The sequence below is a fragment of the Hyla sarda genome, chromosome 10, assembly GCF_029499605.1.
Source record: "Hyla sarda isolate aHylSar1 chromosome 10, aHylSar1.hap1, whole genome shotgun sequence".
Lineage (NCBI taxonomy): Eukaryota > Metazoa > Chordata > Amphibia > Anura > Hylidae > Hyla > Hyla sarda.
Window position 1 is genome coordinate 100280677 of NC_079198.1, and position 22387 is coordinate 100303063.

Below are 22387 nucleotides of genomic sequence, written 5' to 3' on the forward strand. Positions count from 1 at the left end.
TAAAGAGTACCCGTCAGATCCAACAAAAAAAAAAAAGTCTCTTTTAATATATCATTCAATACCTAATCCTGACCATATACATCAAATTTTTATGTGTCTAGCACCTTTATTTTTTTATTACACTTTTAATTTAGCTCACTAGTCTGAATTCCTCTCAAAGGGAGGGGGCGTGGCCTCACTGTGCAGGTCTCCGCCCCCTTCCTCAGTATGCTGTCTGCTCACATATCCCCTAGCATTAGCAAAACTACAACTCCCAGCTTGTCCTCACTGACAGTAGCGGGACACAAACTGACAGTGGGAGGATCTTTCCTCCAGCAGTGAGCCCTGCGCTCACAGCTGTCAATCACAGAAGTGTGTCCATGACATAGGTGATGATGCATGGACACAGCAGGACCAGTATGCGTCCAAGCAGGCGGGGGGCAATTGTTTGACTGGCTGTTTCAGTATGAAATACAGAAAATTTCCAAAGAAAGCTATTGCAAAATATATTGATTTTGCATGCTTTACAACATATCAAAAGTTTCTGTATCTGACAGTGCCCATTTAAAAAAGCTCAAGAGCACATTTTCCCCCATCTCATACACAGATTTTGGACCGAAGCCCAAACACAGGAAGTGCAGCCTGGAGTGCTGAGGGGGGGGGGGGGGGTCCAACCAACAGCATATGGCAATTAAGTGAGAGGAGCTATAATTGGATGAGGCTGGACACCCCCTCCCCCTCAGCACTCCCAGGCGGCACTTCCTGTGTTTGGACCTCGGTCCTAAGTCTGTGTATAAGATGGGGGGAAATGTGCTCTTGAGCTTTTTTAAGCACAAATAAAAGATAGAAAACTTCATTTTAGATTATAATTTTTTTTTATTTACCATAAGGAGTGCAATAGCAAAAATTTGTTTTAATGAGAGTGCCCCTTTAAGGTAAGACATCTACTTCTTATGTACTATGAGTTGCATGAATTTTCTTTATGCAATTTTACATAAAATCCTCTGATAATCCTATACTGGTAGGAAACATAAAGTGCTTTCACAGTATAGGTCCCCTTTAAGAAATAGAAGTTCCCACCACCACGCCAAATTTAATTTCTACATAAACGCCATCCGCAGAAAATAGGATTAAAAAAAAAAGAGAGAAAGTTCTCGATAATGAAGTTAAATTCTTGAACGGCACGACTATCAGTTCGCAGAAACTAATCCTCAGCAGGACTGTAGGAGCCAAGTTATTAAAATCCCCCAAGCAAACATATTGTGCTAAACTAACAGGGTGGAGGCCCCCAAAACATAATCCTATAAGACCTTAAATGTGAAATTATACGTTCCAGATAAAACAAGTGCGCACAAGGTAACGCAAGAAGACTTCATGTATCACGGCGTGAAAACCTCTCTGTCAGGGTGTGACAGACAATCGTGTCCTCATCACATAGAAACCTTGGAGAGCATCCAGTGACTATAGGTGGCCAATATTTGTGCTCTATTCAAGTGTATGAAAAGGTAAGTAAACAATATGAAAAATTAACACCTCAACCCCAGGAGGAAGTACAGGACCACAATGTATATGTTGTAGTCCGGCCATGTGCACTGGAGACTATTATATCTGCTCCCAGAGGACATCAGTGTAGTATATATATGTTCCAGGGATTGGGGTTTACTAAAAACTAACCATCTGAATGACATGTGCACAGCGTCTTCAAATTGTGGACCTCCAGCTGTAGCAAAACTACAACATCCAGCATACCCGGACAGCCAAGAGTCCCCCATTGTCGTGATCAGGGAGAGGGAAAAAAAAAAATCTTAAATAGACACTGTCAGAATCAAAAAAAATTGATGTTCTACATTGTGGCAAAACATTACCCTTTCTAATATACTTCATTAAAAAAAAAATATCCCCATACCATGCAGAACACTATCCACTGTCTAGCAGCAGCATCAACTTTGTCCCAGCTGAAGCACAGACATGGAAAATGTCCAGTAAGTGAGGGTGGGACCAGCACTCCTCTGTGCTCACTCCTGTCCCGTCTATCATACTGCAGCATGAAAACAGAGAGGAGGGAGTTACAAAGCAGCCTGCAGTGATTGGAGGAAGAGATCCAGCACAGCAGACTCAGGGAGGAAGTAATGCATGGCGAGTGAGGGTGGACTGAGTGCTTGTCTCAGACATGACCCTTCATGAGCAGTGGATGTCAGAATGAGTGAGCCAAATACAGAATTTTGGACACATAAAAAAGACGTATTAAGCATCTGCATGACTGAGTAAAATATATTTTTTTTTGTGAGGAGACTGGCGATTGTCTCATGTTGATCTACTGAAGCAGGAAGCATGTCTGACCTTGGCGGATTCTTGCCACATATGATACAATCAACCATTCAGCAGCATGAAAATAACTGTGCAATACATTTCCCCTGAAGCCGCTGGAGCAACAAACAGCAGTTTTCCCCGGCAGGGTCTGTAAGATAGACCTGTAGTGATAGGCTGTATATACTGCAGTGGCTCATGTTCAATTGATTGTGTGTGACAAGAGATGTGGTTTTTGTAGTATGTTCCATCCTTTCTGCACTTCTACCCTATGGAAGATGAACCATTAAATGAAGCAGAGTATTGGGATAGTATAAATACAGGACCTATAAAGCTGATGCATGTGAACAGCTCACAACCACAGACTTTATACTATTCAATCCCAGACTAAGAACCAAACAATAATTTACAGTTCTTTATTCATAGCCTGAAGCTATTCTGAAATCTTATGATAGTAATGTCTAATCCTAGCGCTGCTGTACAGTGACATAGATAGGCAGGAGCAGCAAGCCCCATGAAAATCACACTGACAGCAGAACACAATCCTCATATGGTAATCCCTACCGTAGGGAAGAGGCGTTATCTACTGAGATAGAGACAAAGCAGTATGGCTGACAACTGCTTGTAAAATCAGGTTTATTCTGACTTGGGGGGGGGGGGGGGGGGGTCCCAGATTTGCCTGCACACCCCTAGAAGCCAGAGACAAGAGCTGCTGCAAAGTATATAGTGTTCCCAAATAACCTGGACTCACCATGATCCTCTAAACTCACACTCAGAGCCCTACTACACACACAGCCATTATAGGTCGGACAGGTGACAAACCCCCTTTTGTTGGCCGATCATAGTATTTTGTCTTGCTATAAATTCGTCCACCATCAGACGCACATTTCCCCTTGAAATGGTTGATGTGTGGCTGATAAATCATGGCAGCAAAGGGCCACACTAAGGATCCAGTGACTGCTCATGTAGCCCTCCCAGAGCAGTCTTTAAGCCGTATAACAGGCTCGGTAGAAGAGCACCAATTTGGGAGGTCTGCACTTATTTACAGTTTGTAAGGTCATCTAATGGGGCCCTAAGAAACCCCCTCACTGAAGTAATGCTCTGAGCTGGAGGAGATTATCACAAACTACAAAAATGTACAACTTTTTAAATGGGCCTCCAGCATTTAAAAATATATCCCCCTATCCACTGGATAGGGGATAAATGTTTGATGTTGGGTTGTCCCAGAAGTTAGGGCCCCAAATCTCCCCGCTGCATGGAGCACGGGGAGGTCGCCACACACTCCATGCATTCTCTATGAGAGTGCAATACTTAAATGGGCACTGTCAGATACAAAAACTTTTCATATGTTGTAAAGCATGTAGAAACAATAGGTTTTGCAATTGCTTTCATTGGAACATTTTCAGTTTTTCATACAGAAAAAGCCAGTCAGACAACTGCCCCCCCTGCCCTTGGACACATACTAGTCCTGCTGTGTCCATTCGTCATCACTAGAGATGAGCGAACTTACAGTAAATTCGATTTGTCACGAACTTCTCGGCTCGGCAGTTGATGACTTATCCTGCATAAATTAGTTCAGCTTTCCGGTGCTCCTGTGGGCTGGAAAAGGTGGATACAGTACTAGGAAAGAGTCTCCTAGGACTGTATCCACCTTTTCCAGCCCACGGGAGCACCTGAAAGATGAACTAATTTATGCAGGAAAAGTCATCAACTGCCGAGCCGAGAAGTTTGTGACAAATCGAATTTACTGTAAGTTCGCTCATCTCTAGTCATCACCTATGTCTTCTTTGATTGACAGCAGTGAGCGCAGGGCTCACAACTGGAGGAAAAATCCTCCCACTGTCAGCTTCTGTCCCGCTACTGTCAGTGAGGACAAGCTGGGAGTTGTAGTTTTGCTAATGCTAGGGGAGATGTGAGCAGACAGGATACTGAGGGAGGGGGCGGAGACCTGCACAGTGAGGCCACGCCCCCTCCCTTTGAGAGGAATTCAGACTAGTGAGCTAAATTAAAAGTGTAATAAAAAAATAAATAAATGTGCTAGACACATAAAAATTAGATGTATATGGTCAGGATTACCGTATTTTTCGCCATATAAGACGCTCCGGCATATAAGACGCACCCAATTTTAAAGGAGGAAAATCTAGAAAAAAAAAGATTCTGAACCAAATACTGTAGTAAAATATTTTATATCAGTATAGTTCCCCCACAATAGTTGGCAGTATAGTTCCCCCACAATGGTAGGCAGCTCCCCCCCCCCTCCCCCCACAATAGTTGGCAGTATAGTTTCCCCCGCAATGGCTGGCAGTATAGTTTCCCCCGCAATGGCTGGCAGTATAGTTTCCCCCGCAATGGCTGGCAGTATAGTTTCCCCCGCAATGGCTGGCAGTATAGTTTCCCCCGCAATGGCTGGCAGTATAGTTTCCCCCGCAATGGCTGGCAGTATAGTTTCCCCCGCAATGGCTGGCAGTATAGTTTCCCCCGCAATGGCTGGCAGTATAGTTTCCCCCGCAATGGCTGGCAGTATAGTTTCCCCCGCAATGGCTGGCAGTATAGTTTCCCCCGCAATGGCTGGCAGTATAGTTTCCCCCGCAATGGCTGGCAGTATAGTTTCCCCCGCAATGGCTGGCAGTATAGTTTCCCCCGCAATGGCTGGCAGTATAGTTTCCCCCGCAATGGCTGGCAGTATAGTTTCCCCCGCAATGGCTGGCAGTATAGTTTCCCCCGCAATGGCTGGCAGTATAGTTTCCCCCGCAATGGCTGGCAGTATAGTTTCCCCCGCAATGGCTGGCAGTATAGTTTCCCCCGCAATGGCTGGCAGTATAGTTTCCCCCGCAATGGCTGGCAGTATAGTTTCCCCCGCAATGGCTGGCAGTATAGTTTCCCCCGCAATGGCTGGCAGTATAGTTTCCCCCGCAATGGCTGGCAGTATAGTTTCCCCCGCAATGGCTGGCAGTATAGTTTCCCCCGCAATGGCTGGCAGTATAGTTTCCCCCGCAATGGCTGGCAGTATAGTTCCCCCGCAATGGCTGGCAGTATAGTTCCCCCGCAATGGCTGGCAGTATAGTTCCCCCACAATGGCTGGCAGTATAGTTGCCCCACAATGGCTGGCAGTATAGTTGCCCCACAATGGCTGGCAGTATAGTTCCCCCACAATGGCTGGCAGTATAGTTCCCCCACAATGGCTGGCAGTATAGTTCCCCCACAATAGTTGGCAGTATAGTTCCCCCACAATAGTAGGCAGCCCCCCCCCCCCCCCCACAGACATACAGCTTCCAGCCATATACAGTATATGGCTGGAGGCTGTATCTCTGTGTGCTGCCCCCACAGTGATCCGGTCACCGCTCCTCTGGCCCAGTGTCACATCTACTGCTATGGCCTATGGACCATAGCAGTAGGTGCCGGGACCGGAGCAGCGGTGACCGGAACGCTGAAGATTACACACCGCCGGTCACTCACCAGGCCCCGGTCGGCGTGCGTCTTCCTCCGGTCCTCCGGCGCCTCTATGGTTGTACGCACGGGACGTCACTGAGGTCCCGTGCGTACAACCATAGAGAGGCAGAGGATCGCAGGAAGACCGCAGGAGGACCGGAGGAGGACGCGCATCGGCCGGGGAATGGTGAGTGACCCGCGGACATCCTTATGTCCCGAAAAGATTTTTCGGGACATAGGGATGTCCGGCATAGGAAAACCTATGATTTTATCTGCCCGGGCCGGCTCCTGTGTGCGGCTGCAGGCGGGGGCCGGCCAGAGCAGGTAAAAACTAATACTGTATATTAAAAACCAGGGGGCCTCCAGCTGTTGTGAAACTACAACTACCAGCATGCCCAGACAGCCTTTGCCGGTCCGGGCATGCTGGTAGTTGTAGTTTCAGAACAGCTGGAGGCACCCTGGTTTTTAGTATACAGTTATTAGTAATTCACTTGCCCGGCACCCGGAACTGTATGTTCCAGGCATAGGGCAATAAACATAGCCGGTGTGAGGTGAAAAATTCACCGGCGGTCATGAGGCTGCTGCGGGTGGGGAGCGGGTAGTCAGCGCTGTACCGCACCGCCGCAGCCTCTGTACTTACAGCTGACTTCCCGCTCTCGCCCGCAACAGCCTCGGGCGTATATTCGCCGTATAAGACGCACCAACTTTTCCCCCCACGTTTTGGGGAAGAAAAAGTGCGTCTTATACGGCGAAAAATACGGTAGGTACTGAGTTATATATTAAAATTAAACATTTTTGTTGGATCTGACGGGTACGCTTTAAAAGCTGTACACGTGGTCCAAATTCTGTGGCTAGATAAATGGAGAAAGAAAGACCAGGGTGCGCCCCTCATGAGGACCACTATGGAATGCTGGAAAAGTAGTATAAAGCCAGGTTCCTTACCCTTAGGTGTTGCGCTTAGAGCACAACACCTACAGTTGCATGTGGACAATGAAAATAGGTGATTCCGGATGAACAGCAGTCAATCCGGTACATGCAATGGAAAGGTAGAAAAATGGAAAATGGTGCCCTGGATAAAGGCGCTTCTCCCAAGGTGTATAAGTAATTAATTTTATTGGTAAGGCAACGCATTTCGAGCCTGGACCAGGACCTTCGTCAGGCAATTCTGTGCTAGGCACAGATCTCATAAATGTCCTCCTAAATCTCTTACAGTGGGCCGATATCTTATCATAGCCAGGAGGCAGATAGCAGCTCACCATCTCCTTCCTGCACAATGACCTTTGCACGGTTCACAGAGCATGCCTGCTACACTTTTCACACTGTGTTTCCTCATATCAAAAACGTTAAATCCCTCGCTACTGTGAATCCATTGAGTGTGTCTCAATCATATGACAGAGCAGGGAGAGGAGCGCGCCGCTGCGTGTTGTTCTCCCATCTTGTTCTCCTGAGCGCTGGGGGTCAGACCCCCACTGATCAAACCTTTTAATGCTGGAAGTAAGAAGCCTGGAGGCACTCGTAGATTGCCAAATCCAACTTTATTTCGGTGCAGTCACAGATGCAACAAGGGCCTCGGCCCTTGTTGCATCTGTGACCGCACCGAAATAAAGTTGGATTTGGCAAGGTACGAGTGCCTCCAGGCTTCTGACATCCCGCATTTCCATTTGTCTTTTCTTCTTGGTTAGGGGCACTGCAGGAACAGCCATGCCGGGACTCCTGGTAATTATGGCGGTTTATGTTACCTCCATTATCTATACGCGGCAGTGCTGACCCTTGTCTTGTTTGCTCTATTAGTGACTAAAACCTTTTAACATGTTGCTAGGACATGTCAAAAGTAATTTTTTATTTATTAAATTTTTTAAGTGACAGGTACAATTTCACAATATCTAATTCCGTCTGCTTACCATTGCATCTCTTGCCAAATTAATAAAATACATATTTTCAGTATCATGATTATAAATATAGACACACGGAAAATAATCACCGAACAACAGAACAGAAGAGCCCAGCATGTCCCTTACCTGCCCTATCCTTGAGAAGGAGCGATACACCACTGAGGGCTTGCCATGTACTGATTCTCCGATACTGTCTCCCTCTGACATTCTGTTTCTGTGTAAAAACAATGGGAGTCAATGGGGGTCAGACAAAAAAAAAAATTAAATAAATAAAAACACATACATGGAATTCGAGTCCGGAAAACTAGAAGTCATTAGAACAATTAATTTTTGGAGATATTTACAAACATTATACATTAATATTATAGCTGGAAAGTCACATACAACCCAATATAAAGCATAATAATAACAACAACAACAACAACAACATCTATAAACAGCGGCAGCTCATTCCGCAGTATATATAACAGGGAAAAAATTATTTCTTTCTTAAATAATTAATTGTTATGTATTTATATAATAATCCAAAACTATATACTGTCACTATACAATCACCTAATCAAGATATAAATAGTATTTATTTTTACATATTTTAGCATGTTTATGCCTTCCTAGCTAATGTTGCATGTTTAAAAAGAAGCTATCCATATAGTGACTGGAGGATTATGGATAGGTTTGCAGTTATATATAAGGACAGCTTCATGCTCTTTTAAAAGAAGAACTCAGGCAAAAAAAAAAAAAAACATTTTAGCATCATGTTCAGGCTGTCACAACAAAAATGATAAACCTAAAAGGGGTCAGCTGGCTCCAGAAAGTGAAACAGATTTGTAAATTACTTCTACTAAAAAAATCTTAATCCTTCCAATAATTATCAGCTGCTGAAGTTGAGTTGTTGTTTTCTGTCTGGCAACAGTGCTCTCTGCTGACATCTCTGCTTGTCTCGGGAACTGCAGAGAGTAGAAGAGGTTTGCAATGGGGATTTACTTCTACTCTGGACAGTTCCCGAGACAGGTGTCATCAGAGAGCACTTAGACAGAAAAGAACAACGCAACTTCAGCAGCTCATAAGTACTGATAGTATTAAGATTTTTTTAATAGAAGCAATTTACAAATCTGTTTCACTTTCTGGAGCCAGTTGATTATATATATATATATATATATATATATATATATATATAAAAAAAAATAAAAGTTTTTTCCTGGAATACCCCTTTAACTTACCTCTTGCCACTCCCCTGGTATTGCTCTCCTATCCCCGGTGTTCTACCTGCACTACCACTCAGCCTATCACCGGCCGAGGAGAGAAATTGTAGCTATAGACACCAAAAGCCGGAAGAAGACCAGCGCCGGAGGAAGGGAGAGAGCGGCGAAGGGTAAGATCAGGATTATTATTTTAGTTGGCTCAGCCAAGGCACATAGTACTCTGTTAATGCATCCTTTATTAATGTATGTTTTGTTAAACATATACGTTAAACAAAAAATGACCTAGTATTGTTTAGAAAAACTTTCTGACATTTAGTTTTGATCAGTGGGTGTCCGATCACCAATACCCCCCTAAAATCACTAAAACAAAGGGACGGAGGCGCTCAGCTGAGTGCTGGGACCATTGGTTTCCACTTGCAGTATGTAAACAGGACAAATACTGTTTTATAAAGAGCGGCTTATTTTTCTCTTATTGTAGGGTTTATCCCATCTGGACTAACACTCCGGCAGCACCATAGAGAATTTATGGAGCGTGTGCCCACCATTCAGCAGGGAAAGTTGAGGCCAAAGGCTGTCCAGGCATGCTGGGAGTTGTAGTTTTGCAACAGCCGGTGGCACACATTGGCTTAAACGGTGTTATATAAAAAAAAAAAAGTTTTTTCCTGGATATCAACTGGCTCCAGAAAGTTAAACAGATTTGTAAATTACTTCTATAAAAAATCTTCATCCTTCCAGTACTTATGAGCTTCTGAATTTGAGTTATTTTCTGTCTAAGTGCTCTCTGATGACGTGTGTCACGGGAACCGCCCAGTTTGGAAGCAAATCGCCATAGCAAACCTCTTCTACTCTCTGCAGTTCCCGAGACAAGCAGAGATGTCAGCAGAGAGCACTGTTGCCAGACAGAAAACAACAACTCAACTTCAGCAGCTGAGAAGTATTGAAAGGATTAAGATTTTTTAACAGAAGAAATTTACTTTCTGTAACTTTCTGGAGCCAGTTGAGATTATATATCAAGTTTTTTTCCTGGAATACCCCTTTAATTTGACTGACGGCTATCACTTACAGCAGTATCTCCCAACAGGGTGCCTCCAGCTGTTGCAAAACTACAACTCCGGGCATATTGGGAGTTGTAATTTTGCAGTAGCTGGAGGAACCCTGTCTGGAAAACACTGCTGGTTGGAAAAAACAGATTACTTCCATACACATAAGTTCACAGCCTGACCCCATGCTTAACCCCTCTCTCCCCTGACATCATCTTCCATCCTGGAGTCGGGAGGCCCCCTTATACATTAAGACAGTGAGCTAGTGCTGCCAAAATCAGTGGATTTGGCTGACTTTTCTCCAATGTGTATGGGGGACCTTTAGGAAATGTAAAAATCTACTGCTTGGCTTTGACAGGATTTGTCCCTCCCTCATACTTTATACTGCAGCTTGTCTCTCATAGCACTAAACTAGAGATGAGCGAACTTACAGTAAATTTGATTCGTCACGAACTTCTCGGCTCGGCAGTTGATGACTTTTCCTGCATAAATTAGTTCAGCTTTCAGGTGCTCCGGTGGGCTGGAAAAGGTGGATACATTCCTAAGAAAGAGTCTCCTAGGACTGTATCCACCTTTTCCAGCCCATGGGAGCACCTGAAAGCTGAACTAATTAATGCAGGATAAGTCATCAACTGCCGAGCCGAGAAGTTCGTGACGAATCGAATTTACTGTAAGTTCGCTCATCTCTACACAAAACTTTAAATTTCATCAGGAAACCGAGAAATAAAGAGTCACGTAAAAAGCAAATGAGTCTAAATAAAGGGGAGCCGGGAGTTCCCCTAAGCCCGATCAAAACCGGAGACATCACTAAAACATCTGTGGCTACAAGAATAACTCCTGCCCGTAAATGGCTGCCGTCGTCTTATCTAGTAACGCAGGTTAGTCATTGAGCGCACAGTAGTAAAAACTGTTGCAGAGAGTTGGGACATTTCTTAAATCCTGACAGTCATAAAAGGTGGCAAGAAAAACTCCCACAGATCCAGCAAAGGAAGAAGAAGTCCTTATGGGCGTGATCTCGGAGAACCGGACGGACAAGAAACGGCGGCAGAGGAAAACGACGCTCATCTTGGCAGATAGCAACATATAGTCAACAGAACTTAAAGGGAATGTCCGCCTTTTAGACTTTATTATACGGTTTATATATAGCATTAATTTACAGAAACAGTTGGGTAATCCGGTAATTACATTACTTATCCTGTATTATACTAGAGATGAGCAAACTTACAGCAAATTCGATTCGTCACGAACTTCTCGGCTTGGCAGTTGATGACTTTTCCTGCGTAAATTAGTTCAGCCTTCAGGTGCTCTGGAAAAGGTGGATACAGTCCTAGGAAAGAGTCTCCTAGGACTGTATCCACCTTTTCCAGCCCACCGGAGCACCGGAAAGCTGAACTAATTTATGCAGTAAAAGCCATCAACTGCCGAGCTGAGAAGTTCGTGACGAATCGAATTTACTGTAAGTTCGCTCATCTTTATATTATACCTCAGAGCTGCATTCACAGTTCAGCTAGTAAACAGCTGACTAGGTCATTGCAAGACATAGCATATCAGTGTTTCCCAACCAGGGCACCTCCAGCCTTTGGCTCCAGCCTTTGGCTGTCCGGGCATGCTGGGAGTTGTAGTTTTGCAACAGCTGGAGGTGCCCTGGTTGGGAAGCACTGCATCATAGGCACATAGTACCATAGTCCTGTACCCCTTTCTTGCATAAAGGTGCTGACATCCTCTATACATCTGTCTTTCTATGGACTCATTCAAGTATTCAATTTTCATATTGGATCTTTAAATGGACACTGTCAGAATCAAAAACTTTTTATATGTTGTATATCTTGCCAAATTATTAACCAAAAAAAAATGGAATCTCCTTTTCATAATAATCATTATAAAAAAAAAAGCCTTATAAAAAAAGACCACTAGGGGTCCCCATATCATCCAGAAGATAATCCTGTCCAGGCTGCAGCATCATCTTTGTCCCAGCTGAAGCACAAGCAGGGACAAAGTCCAGGAAGTGAAGGTAGGACTAGCACTTCTCTGTGCTTACTCCTGTCCTGTCTATCAGACTTCTATCTAAAAACAGAGAGTAGCGGGTTACAGAGCAGCCTGCAGGGATTGGATGAAGAGACACAGCACAGTAGAGGAAGTGAATGCATGGTGAGTGAGGGCGGGCTCAGTAGCTGCCTCGGTCACGTCCCTTCCTGAGCAGTAGATGTCAGAATAAGTGAGCAGCAGATCAGAGGGATTTGTGAGCCAAATAAAGACGCTAGACACATAAAAAGACATGTAAAGACTCTGCATGACTTAGTGTGTAACATATATAAGCATTATTTTTCTGTATGACAGATACGCTTTAAAAGGGTCTATCCTCAGAATAGACCAGTGACCCCCAGATGTTGCAAAACTACAACTCCCAGCATGACCGGACAGCCAATGAATTGTAATTTTGCAACAGCTGGATGGCCAAACTTTGGAGACCACTGAAATAAACCATGAATAAAAGCAGGGTTCCGACTACGCAGCACCCCGGTGATCAGTTGTTTAAAGGGATAGAGGTGCCCTACTGAGCAATAAGTGAGGGACACCCCTGCACCGTCCAGCCTGATTGTGGCAACTAGAGGTGGTTTGGAAAATATACAGCTGAACTGACTGCTTTACCAACAATTAAAACCAACCGACAACAAGAGTTTTTCCAACTTCGTAGTGCAACAAGCTACACTGTTTCCAGAAGTATCAGAACTAGGGATCGACTGATTATCGGTTTTGCCGATATTATTCACGATTTTGGATGTTATCGGTATCGGCAATTACCTTGCCGATAATCCGATAATGTACCCGCCCCCCACACCGCACCGCCCACCCCTGTGCCGCCCCGGCCGCTGCCCCATTGCCTCCCCATCCCCGGTTTTATAATTACCTGTTCCCGGGGTCCACGCTATTTCTGACTCCTGTGCATCCTGTGTTACGCTGTGCGCCGTGCATCGCAATGACGAGTGACATCCTTTATGCGACGTCACAGTCATTGCACACAGTGACAGCTCAGGAGGATGGCGCCGGAGACAGAAGTAGAGCGGACCCCGGGCACAGGTAATTATAAAACCGGGAATGGGGGAGGCAATGGGGCAGCGGCGGCGGTCTCTGGGCGCCGCGTGGGATAAATAGCCGTTAACTTATACCGGAATATCGGTATAAGTTATCGGCTATCGGCCCTAACCTCCACAGAATATCGGTATCGGCCTTAAAAAAACGATATCGGTCGATCCCTAATCAAAACCATCATAAACTAAAAACAGCCTGGGGGCCCTTAATCTTAACGGGGTACTCCACTGCCCCAGCGTCCGGAACATTGCTGGGTGCGGGCTGCAGGTGTTGTGACGTCACGGCCACGCCCCCTAAATGCAAGTCTATGAGAGGAGGCATGACTACTGACATGCCCCCTCCCATAGACTTGCATTGAGAGGCGTGGCTGTGACATCACGAGAGGTGTGACTGCAACATCACCACCTCCGCAGCCCGCACCCGGTGTTCAGAACTAATTGTTCTGGACATTGGGACAGTGGAGTACCCTTTTAAGGTTGATGTGGACCTAGGATCTTTATCATATATCCTGTGCATAGGCCATAAATGTCCCGGATAGGAATGCCCCTTTAATCCACATGGATACATACAATCTATGTGAACACGATTCATACGTGCCACGATCTCCTGGGAGAGGAGACACACATCACTGCTCTGTGCTACCCAGAAGTTTTATTCCACTCTACAAAAAATATGTTAAACATGCCAGGAATGTGTATTGTTCCCTCCTCTTATGTACACAGTAGTAGTATCCCAGTCAGAGAACATCTTCCATATACATGTTAGATTACATCTAAGACATCTGGGATGAAAAGTATCTACTGTATTATCACATTCATGTGAAGGGGGGTCTTGATTCTGCAGCAGGTGCACAGCTTTCTGGAAATCTTGCACATGAATAGGACACACACTAAAAATGTCACAACAAACCTGCAGCTTGTGAGAATACCCTAAAGGGCTTGTCAGCTGATCGCCACGTGTCTGATACCCCACGTGAACAGCTGATCTATCACCATTGCCAGCTGACAAGTGGCATTATATATACAGTGATCCCTCAACTTACAATGGCCTCAACATACAATGGTCTTTTCTGGACCATTGTAACTTGAAACCAGACTCAACATACAATGTACAGACAGTCCAGATCTGTGAGACGTGTCACAACTGGAGGAAGTGACCAATCAGAATGGGCATTTTACTGGTAAATCACCTCTATTACTTAAGTGCATGCAATGACTGGTGTCTGGTAGCGCCCCCTACAGTACAGGGTGGAGCTACAAGTTCTGTACTACTCCTTACCTGTGCCAGGGTTAGCTGCTCCTTTGGACACCAAGTAAGGGTGGCTCCATTTGGGACACTGTGTACTGTATAGGACCCTGAAGAAGCTCCTGTCCTCTACATAAACTTTTGCTTCCCAACCAGGGTGCTTCCAGCTTTTGCAAAACTACAACTCCCAGCATGCCCGGACAGTCGTTGGCTGTCCGGGCATGCTGGGAGTTGTAGTTTTGCAACAGCTGGAGGCACTCTGGTTGGGAAACACGGACAGACAGTGATTTACAGCTTCCAGCAGATCTTTTTTACTTTTATATGTAATGATTTGCTTTATCTATATTAGTTATCTACTTATTTTTCTTTAGTCCTCAATTTTTCCTATTTTTGGATGACATTTTGGGGCTTCAGAACCAATTACCAGGTTTCCATAGAGTTGAGATGGTCTCAACATACAATGGTTTCAACATACAATGGTCGTCCTGGAACCAATTAATATTGTAACTTGAGGGACCACTGTGTGTGTGTGTGTATATATATATATATATATATATATATATATATATATATATATATATATATATTATATATTATATATAACTAATTCATGCAGGATAAGTCATCAACTGCCGAGCCGAGAAGTCTGTGACGAATCGAATTTACTGTAAATTCGCTCATCTCCAGTTGCGGCCGCCGGCGCTGACACTCTATACCAGTGGTCTTCAACCTCCAGATGTTGCAAAACTACAACAGCCAAAGGCTGTCCGGGCATGCTGGGAGTTGTAGTTTTGCAACATCTGGGAGGTCGGCAGGTTGAAGATCACTGCCTATACTGTATCCCTATGCCCGGGCTGCAAAAGGTAAACAAAATAAACTTTAACTCACCTTCCCTGTCTGTCCGGACTTGCTTCCTAGGGAATGGAACGTCGGACAGCCGTCAGCCTATCACCGGCCGCAGTGATGTTCCGCCTCGGCCGGTGATAGGTTGAGCGTACGGTCATGTAACAAGCCGGCTTCTTACATGACAGTGGGCTCAGCCTAACACCGGCCGAGGCGGAACATCACTGCGGCCGGTGACAGGCTGACGGCTGTCCAACGTTCATGTCCCCAGGAAGAGCGTAAGGCCTACGTAGGAACATGCGTTAAAGTTTATTTTGTTTACCTTTTGCAGCCCGGACATAGGGATACAGTATAGAGTGTCAGCGCCGGCGGCCACAACAAACAGGAGGATGAGGAGGGCAGCGCTTGCGGGTGACGTGAGTAGTACCCCGATGGGGACAGTGCAGCGCTGGGCTAATAATTAATATTGGGGGTGGGGGGGGAATACCGTTATATACCGTGGAACTGCCATAAGTTACAAAAAATACCGCAATACACATATTTGGCCATACCGCTCAACCCTATTGTCAGTTCATATTACATTTGCAGCTATTTAGACGATGAGCCAGTGGTTTTACAATGCCCCATGGTGACGACCATTCTGGCTGACAACCTGGATAACAATGGTCTAGTCTACATTCTTCAGTTGTTATGCAGAAACCATGGTGCTTGCTTTCCCTGTCCAGCATAGAGGGAGTCTACATTGTATTCACAGATCCTATGGGTGTTAGTGCAGCTTTAGGCTAGGTTCACACAGTGGGGGAGATTTGTCAAAGTGGTGCAGTTGCCCATTGCAATCAAGCAGATCGCTTCTTTCATTTTTCAGGAACCTTTAAAAAACAAATATATATATTAGGGATCGACCGATTATCGGTTTGGCCGATATTCACGATTTTTGGCGTTATCAGTATCGGCAATAATCTTGCCGATAATACCCCACCACACCACGACCACCCCCCCCCCCACCGCGCCGCACCGCCCCAATTGCCTCCCCCATCCCCGGATTTATAATTACCTGTTCCCGGGGTCCACGCTACTTCTGGCTCCTGCTGCATCCTGCATTATGCTGTGCGCAATTACGAGTGACGTGACATCACCGTCAGTGCGCACAGTGACAGCTCAGAAGGACGCCACCGGAGCCAGATGTAGAGTGGGCCCCGAGAACAGGTAATTATAAAACCAGGGATGGGGGAGGCAATGGGGCCGGGGCGGTGCGGTGGTGGTGGTGGGGGGGTGACGCGGTGGTAGGGGGCGCGGAGCAGTGTGGTGCAGGGGTGGGGGGGGCGGTCGCGGTGATAGGACTCAGGAGGGGGAGAGAAGCGGGTGGCGGCAGCGGCCTATGGCACCGCAAAAGCCGCTGCAGTTTATTGATTTAAAGTGCCCGCTTTAATTCAATGGTCTGCAGCGGTGTCGTGGGGGGGGGGATAAATAGCCTATAACTTATACTGGAATATCGGTATAAGTTATCGGCCCTAACCTCCACAGAATATCGGTATCGGCCCTAAAAAAAAACATATTGGTCGATCCCTATATATATATGTGTGTGTGTGAAAGAAGTGATCTGATTGGTTGCTATGGGCAACTGCTTTACTTTTCCTCTACACAAGTTTTGATAAATCTCCCCCATTGTCGGACGTATTATATTTGTAAAAATGTGTCCGCAAAATCACAGACAAATTCCGTCCACATTTTTTATATTAATGTGCTCTATCTGTGCACACAATACGTAAAATGTATGTGCGTCATTTATTTATGTGGCTGTAAGAAATGTCTATGCGGAATTCCACATGGACAGTCTGCTGCGTGGACATGGCCTCAGATGTATGGACACATTGGGGGAGATTTATCATTGCTTTTAGAGCATTTTTTTTTGTCTATGTTTTGGCGCAGTTCAGGCGCAAGCAACATATTTTGAGACTTTTATGCATCTTTTGATATAGACAGTTTCACTCTTTTTGCCTACCCATAGAACTTTTTCTTTTTGCCCATGTAGTGGTCACGTATTTATCATTTGCGACTTTTATCAAAAGTCGCTATTTCGTGCGCAAAGGTACTTATTTAGGCGCAAAGCTACACCACCTACCAGTAGGCGTGAGAATCATTTCTACCTTCCATAATTCAACCTTTAACCTCTTGTGGACGACAGCGTCCCACTCCCCTTCTATGACACTCGCTCAGGAGCTGAACGTGGGTCATAGTTGGGTAGTCCTGGCAGCTATCTGCCACCAGGACCCATCTCTAATGCCAGATATCACTGATCACGGTGATGCCCAGCTTTAACCCCTTAGACACCGCAATCAAATTTGATTGTAGCGTCTAAAATGTAAGTAAAAATGTCCCGGCAGCTCTGTGAAAGTAAGTAAAAACCCCTAACCTGCCAAATTCAGGACCCAGGAAAGTGTCTACTTCCTTCCCTCACAAGCGTCTAGAAAAAGTGTATGTGGTAGAGCTTTTCCCACCACAGCAGAGCTGCGCAAAATTCATCATCCTGCTGCACCTTCTTGATAAATAAGATGCACGCTAGTCAAACCCACCACCCAAATAAACGTGGGAAAATAGCTTTACTGTGGACATTCTTTGATAAATCTGGGCCATTGACTCCACCAGCAGAATAGTGAGTACAGCTCTGGAGTATATTACAGGATATAACTTAGGATCAGTACAGGATAAGTAATGTAATGTATGAACACATTGACTACCAGCAGAATAGTGAGTGTAGCGACCACTGAGACCCCCCCCCAACCAATCCTCAAAACAGAACCCTGGCTCTCCCCTGCATGGAGAAGTTATGTCAACATGCTCTTCATGCAGGGGAGATTCAGGGCCACAATTTGGAGATCGCAGGGGGTCTCAGAAGTCAGACACCCCGCAATGAGACACTTATCCTGAATCCTGTGCATAGGAGATACGTTTTACAGTTCTGGAGTACACCATTAAATCTTTGGTGGCAACCCATGACAAGGCGTACATGCTGTAAATGAAAGTCCACAGTGTGTCCTCAATTCCATTCAGATATTTTCTGCTACATGTGAATAGGAGTTTGTGAACCCTCTTCTCATATACTGTAATTTACTGTGGAATCCACACGACATCAGCAGAAAATCAGGAGCAGAGCATCTAAACTCTGACCCTTAGAAAAGTAATTTCACAGAGGGGCTGTAAAAATGGATGGGTGAATAAAAAAAATGACAGAAAAGGTCATGTGACAATGTAACAAGTGCAGATGGGTAATCCACATGGATGAAATACAGGTACCTTATCAGGTTTTTGATTTAAAAAAAAAAAAAAAAAAACATTCCTCAAAAACTGTATCAAAACGTGTGTACAAATTTTAACCCGTATACGGTTTGAAAAATAATGTCAGGTTGCATCTGTTTTTAAGAAAAAAAAAAAAACGTATACGTTTTTAACTTATCACTCCATTATGAATAAAGTTTCACTTGTTTGACTGAAATTCCAAGAAAAAAAAACTGTGCAAAAGTCAAAAACCATATGGTGCAAACCAGATGGAACCGTACGCACATACGTTTCTCTATGGCTCCCATTGACTCCCATGTATAAAACAAAAACTAATAAGGTTTCAATGCAGTTTTTCACCCAGACCAAAAACCTTGGTAGGCTACAGTTTTGGATACGGGGAAAAAAAACTGACAAAATAGTACAAGACGCAAAACGGATGCAACCAGATGCATCGTTTGGCATATGGTTTTCAATACGGTTCCATACAGTTTTCAAATTCAAAACGTATACGGAAACTGTATTGCAAAAGCGTGGTGTGAATGCAGCCTTACCTAACAACTACAGATAAGGGACTGCCAAATACGAATGTCAAGCAGCAGCAGTCAATTTGTTTTGTCTAGAAAAAGTAGATTTCTGGTTCCCTGAATATGAGCACTTGTGGATCTACCTTTCATAGAAAAAACTGACCATCACAAATATTGAACTGAACTATGGAATTCCGCGAGTATAAGTCCGCACAGTGAACATTACCATCAGAGTGAATGGGTCTTCATGTTCATTCTTTGCGCGGAAGTCTGCGAGCACTGCATAGCCGTCAATGGTGACGGCGCAGTGCCGTGCGGTCCTACCGCCGCCGCCGGCTGCCAGTCTGAATCTCCGCTCGCTGAATTCTGTGAGCGGAGATTCCGTTCCCACTCTGTAGTGTGAACATACCCTGAACGTAAAACGGTCAACCTGTTCACCCACTCTAAACCCAAGATTTGCTGCTATATTCTCTTAATCACATGCTGGAGGCGGTCCCCGCTGGCTCAATTTGCAGCAACTTCACGTTCCTAGGACCAGCGTGCAATTCATATTCAATATAGCAGCAAATCTTCAGTGGGACATATCTCCGGACCTAAGGTACGTATTTTAGTCAGTGACCACTCATCGGACTCCTGTTCACTTCCACTATAACCCAGTGTATTGGGGTTTGTATGAGTGAACAGGCTGACAGTTTTCCTTTAATAATAATAAAATTAAAATAAAAAAGTGATACTCATCTACCTTAAAGTGGTAGTCCAGTGGTGAAAAACGTATCCCCTATCCTAAGGATAGGGGATAAGCTTGAGATTGCGGGGGGTCCGACCGCTGGGGCCCCCTGCGATCTCTCTGTACGGAGGCCAGGCTCTCCGGCCAGATAGCGGGTGTCGACCACCGCACGAAGCGGCGGCCGACACGCCCCCTCAATACATCTCAATGGCAGAGCCGGAGATTGCCGAAGGCAGCGCTTCGGCTCTGCCATAGAGTTGTATTGAGGGGGCGTGTCGGCCGCCGCCTCGTGCGGAGGTCGACACGCCCCCTTCCCGCGGGCTGTCGGGCCTCCGTACAGGAGATCGCAGGAGGCCCCAGCGGTCGGACCCCACCGCGATCTCAAACTTATCCCCTATCCTTAGGATAGGGGATAAGTTGTTCACCACTGGGTCACCACTGGACTACTCCTTTAATTCCCTCACCACATCCATATTGACACTGCCAAGTACCTGTAGAGCATTGCTTTCCATTTCTAAGCACAGAAAGCTCCTGCTCAGCCAACTACTGACCCTATCAGTGTTGAGCCCAAGGCTATATTCACACTGGGTGCAGGCAGAACATGACAGAGCTAGGACCACTCGATCGTAAATACATTGGGGGGGGGGGGGATTTATCAAAACCTGTCCAGAGGAAAAGTTGCCCAGTTGCCCATAGCAACCAATCAGATCGCTTCTTTCATTTTTAACAAGGCCTCAAAATGAAAGAAGCGATCTGATTGTTTGCTATGGGCAACATTTCCTCTGTACAGGTTTTGATAAATCTCCCCCATTGTCTCAATAGAAGGCAATGCATTTTGGAGCAGATTCCACAGAAAGAACTGATATGTCCATTCAGTAGAGGCCTGGAATTTCCGCAACAGGTTTTTCCGCCTCGGTCTGTGTGGTGCAGCAGAATCCCATTAAAAACAACGATTCTCTGCTGCAATGGAATTTCCAAGCAAAATTTTCCCGCAGTATTCCGCTTGGAAATTCTGGCGTGTGAACACAGCCTAAAGAAGGAAGAGCACTGCCCACTGGGTACCAGGCAAGGCCAGGACAGATGCAGAAGGGGAATCAGGGCAGGGGAGTATCACTTTTTTTCCACATTTTTATGCCAGCTTGAGCCTATACTTCACAGTTTCGCGGCACCATGTAGCTCCTTTCTGTAATGCAAAACAAATTTAGTAAAATCAAAGAAATGTGATAAGATCTGGGGTCCTCCACACTGGTCTTGGTTCCCTAGATAGCATCGGCCCCCACACCGTCACATGGTTACTCGCTGTAACCTATTATTATTGACCAGGAGAGCTCCAGCAATGGAAGATTTATCAGGCTATAATGGTTATTTTGTTATCTCATTTTTTTTACATCTCAGAAAACCCCTTTATCTTTTTACTGTACCAAAACGGTAACTGAGAACCCAGTTGCGGTAGCAAGAACACATACAGGCGCACAAGCTTGTGTAACGGTTGCCATGGTTTCAGATACGTGTCGCCCAGTGCCGGCAGCCACTAAGCCAGTGTTTCCCAACCAGGGTACCTTCAGCTGTTGCAAAACTACAACTCCCAGCATGCCCGGACAGTTGCAATGGTTTCTAATGTGTATCGCCCAGTGACAGCAGCCACTAACCAAGTGTTTCCCAGTCAGGGTGCCTCCAGCTGTTGCAAAACTACAACTCCAAGCATGCCCGGACAGCCAACGGCTGTCCGGGCATGCTGGGAGTTGTAGTTTTGCAATCACTGTTTGGGAAACCCTTCAGTAACCTATATGTATACTGTGCACATTATTTAAGGTTATGACCCGGCAAAATACAAAAATGTCAGCTAATGTATCAACCTGAAGGTCAAAGGGGGATAACACCCACTATGCCACCAATGGGTGCTAGCTCCAGCACTATAGGTCAATCTAATGCACTGACACCCTACATGTGCCCCCTCCAGCTACACACCCCCTTCTAGACCCGTCACCCTATCAGCAGGGCTACCCATCCCCGACATTAACACGACGTAACATCAGCCTTACCCCGAAAATTCACACAGAATAGGCTGAGCTGAAGTCTCTTTTCCCTAAAAGGCGCACAGACACCTGGGAAACGTAGTTTTCCGGCACCGAATGACAACGTACGGAACTAGCCAGCTAGACTACGTTTCCCAGAATGCCTCTGCACTGACCAACTCACTTCCGCCCTGTCGTAAGGGTATATGCCGACGAGGCAGGGCGAGGGTTGGTTACCCGGAAAATGAAAGAAAAGGAGCGGTTTTTATATGTGTGCACGGATACACGGCGGCAGAATGGTGTGTACGGGCCCCTAGCTGCGGCTTCATGGGGCCACAACATCACAAACCACCTGAACCGTCCATACCTGTCTTCTCTTCTCTGAGACGGAACTGCCGAGAGCCCCTGTAGCTACACGTCACAAGCCCCGCCCACCTTCAGACAGGAGCAGCAGAGCGCGATATAGGATCACAGTGATAGATTACTCTGGCCTGCTCTGTACTTCTTATGTTCTGTGTTGGCTGCAGTGGCTTTCCTACCAATGTCTTATAGAAAACTGTAACAGGATGACCACCATGTATATATATATATATATATATATATATATATATATTAATTTCTATATCAATATATATATATATATATATATATATATATATATATATCAAACTCAACTGTGTGTATGTGTGTGTGTGTGTATGTATGTATGTTCCACAAAAACTTATTAGATATTAACATGAAACTTGGCACACATGTTACTTATATGTCAACAACAAACATAGGATAGGTCATTTAACCCTTACTCACCCTCATTT

General features: G+C 45.4%; 1 protein-coding gene across 3 annotated transcripts in view; it reads right to left on the reverse strand.

Moving 5' to 3' along the window:
* The window catches only part of RER1 (retention in endoplasmic reticulum sorting receptor 1), a 29955-nt gene extending 7880 nt beyond the window's left edge, over positions 1-22075 (reverse strand). Inside the window, exons 1-2 of one of the 3 annotated variants that reach the window (XM_056542302.1) lie at positions 21940-22075; positions 7734-7821 (exon numbers count right to left, since the gene is read on the reverse strand). In XM_056542302.1, coding sequence (XP_056398277.1) covers positions 7734-7814 — 81 coding nt within the window. In that variant the 5' untranslated portion in view covers positions 7815-7821; positions 21940-22075. Of the gene's footprint in view, positions 1-7733; positions 7822-8827; positions 8872-21599; positions 21753-21939 lie in introns of those variants that run through there. The other 2 variants (XM_056542303.1, XM_056542304.1) reach the window with 2 other exon arrangements.
* Between the last annotated feature and the right edge of the window lie 312 nt (positions 22076-22387).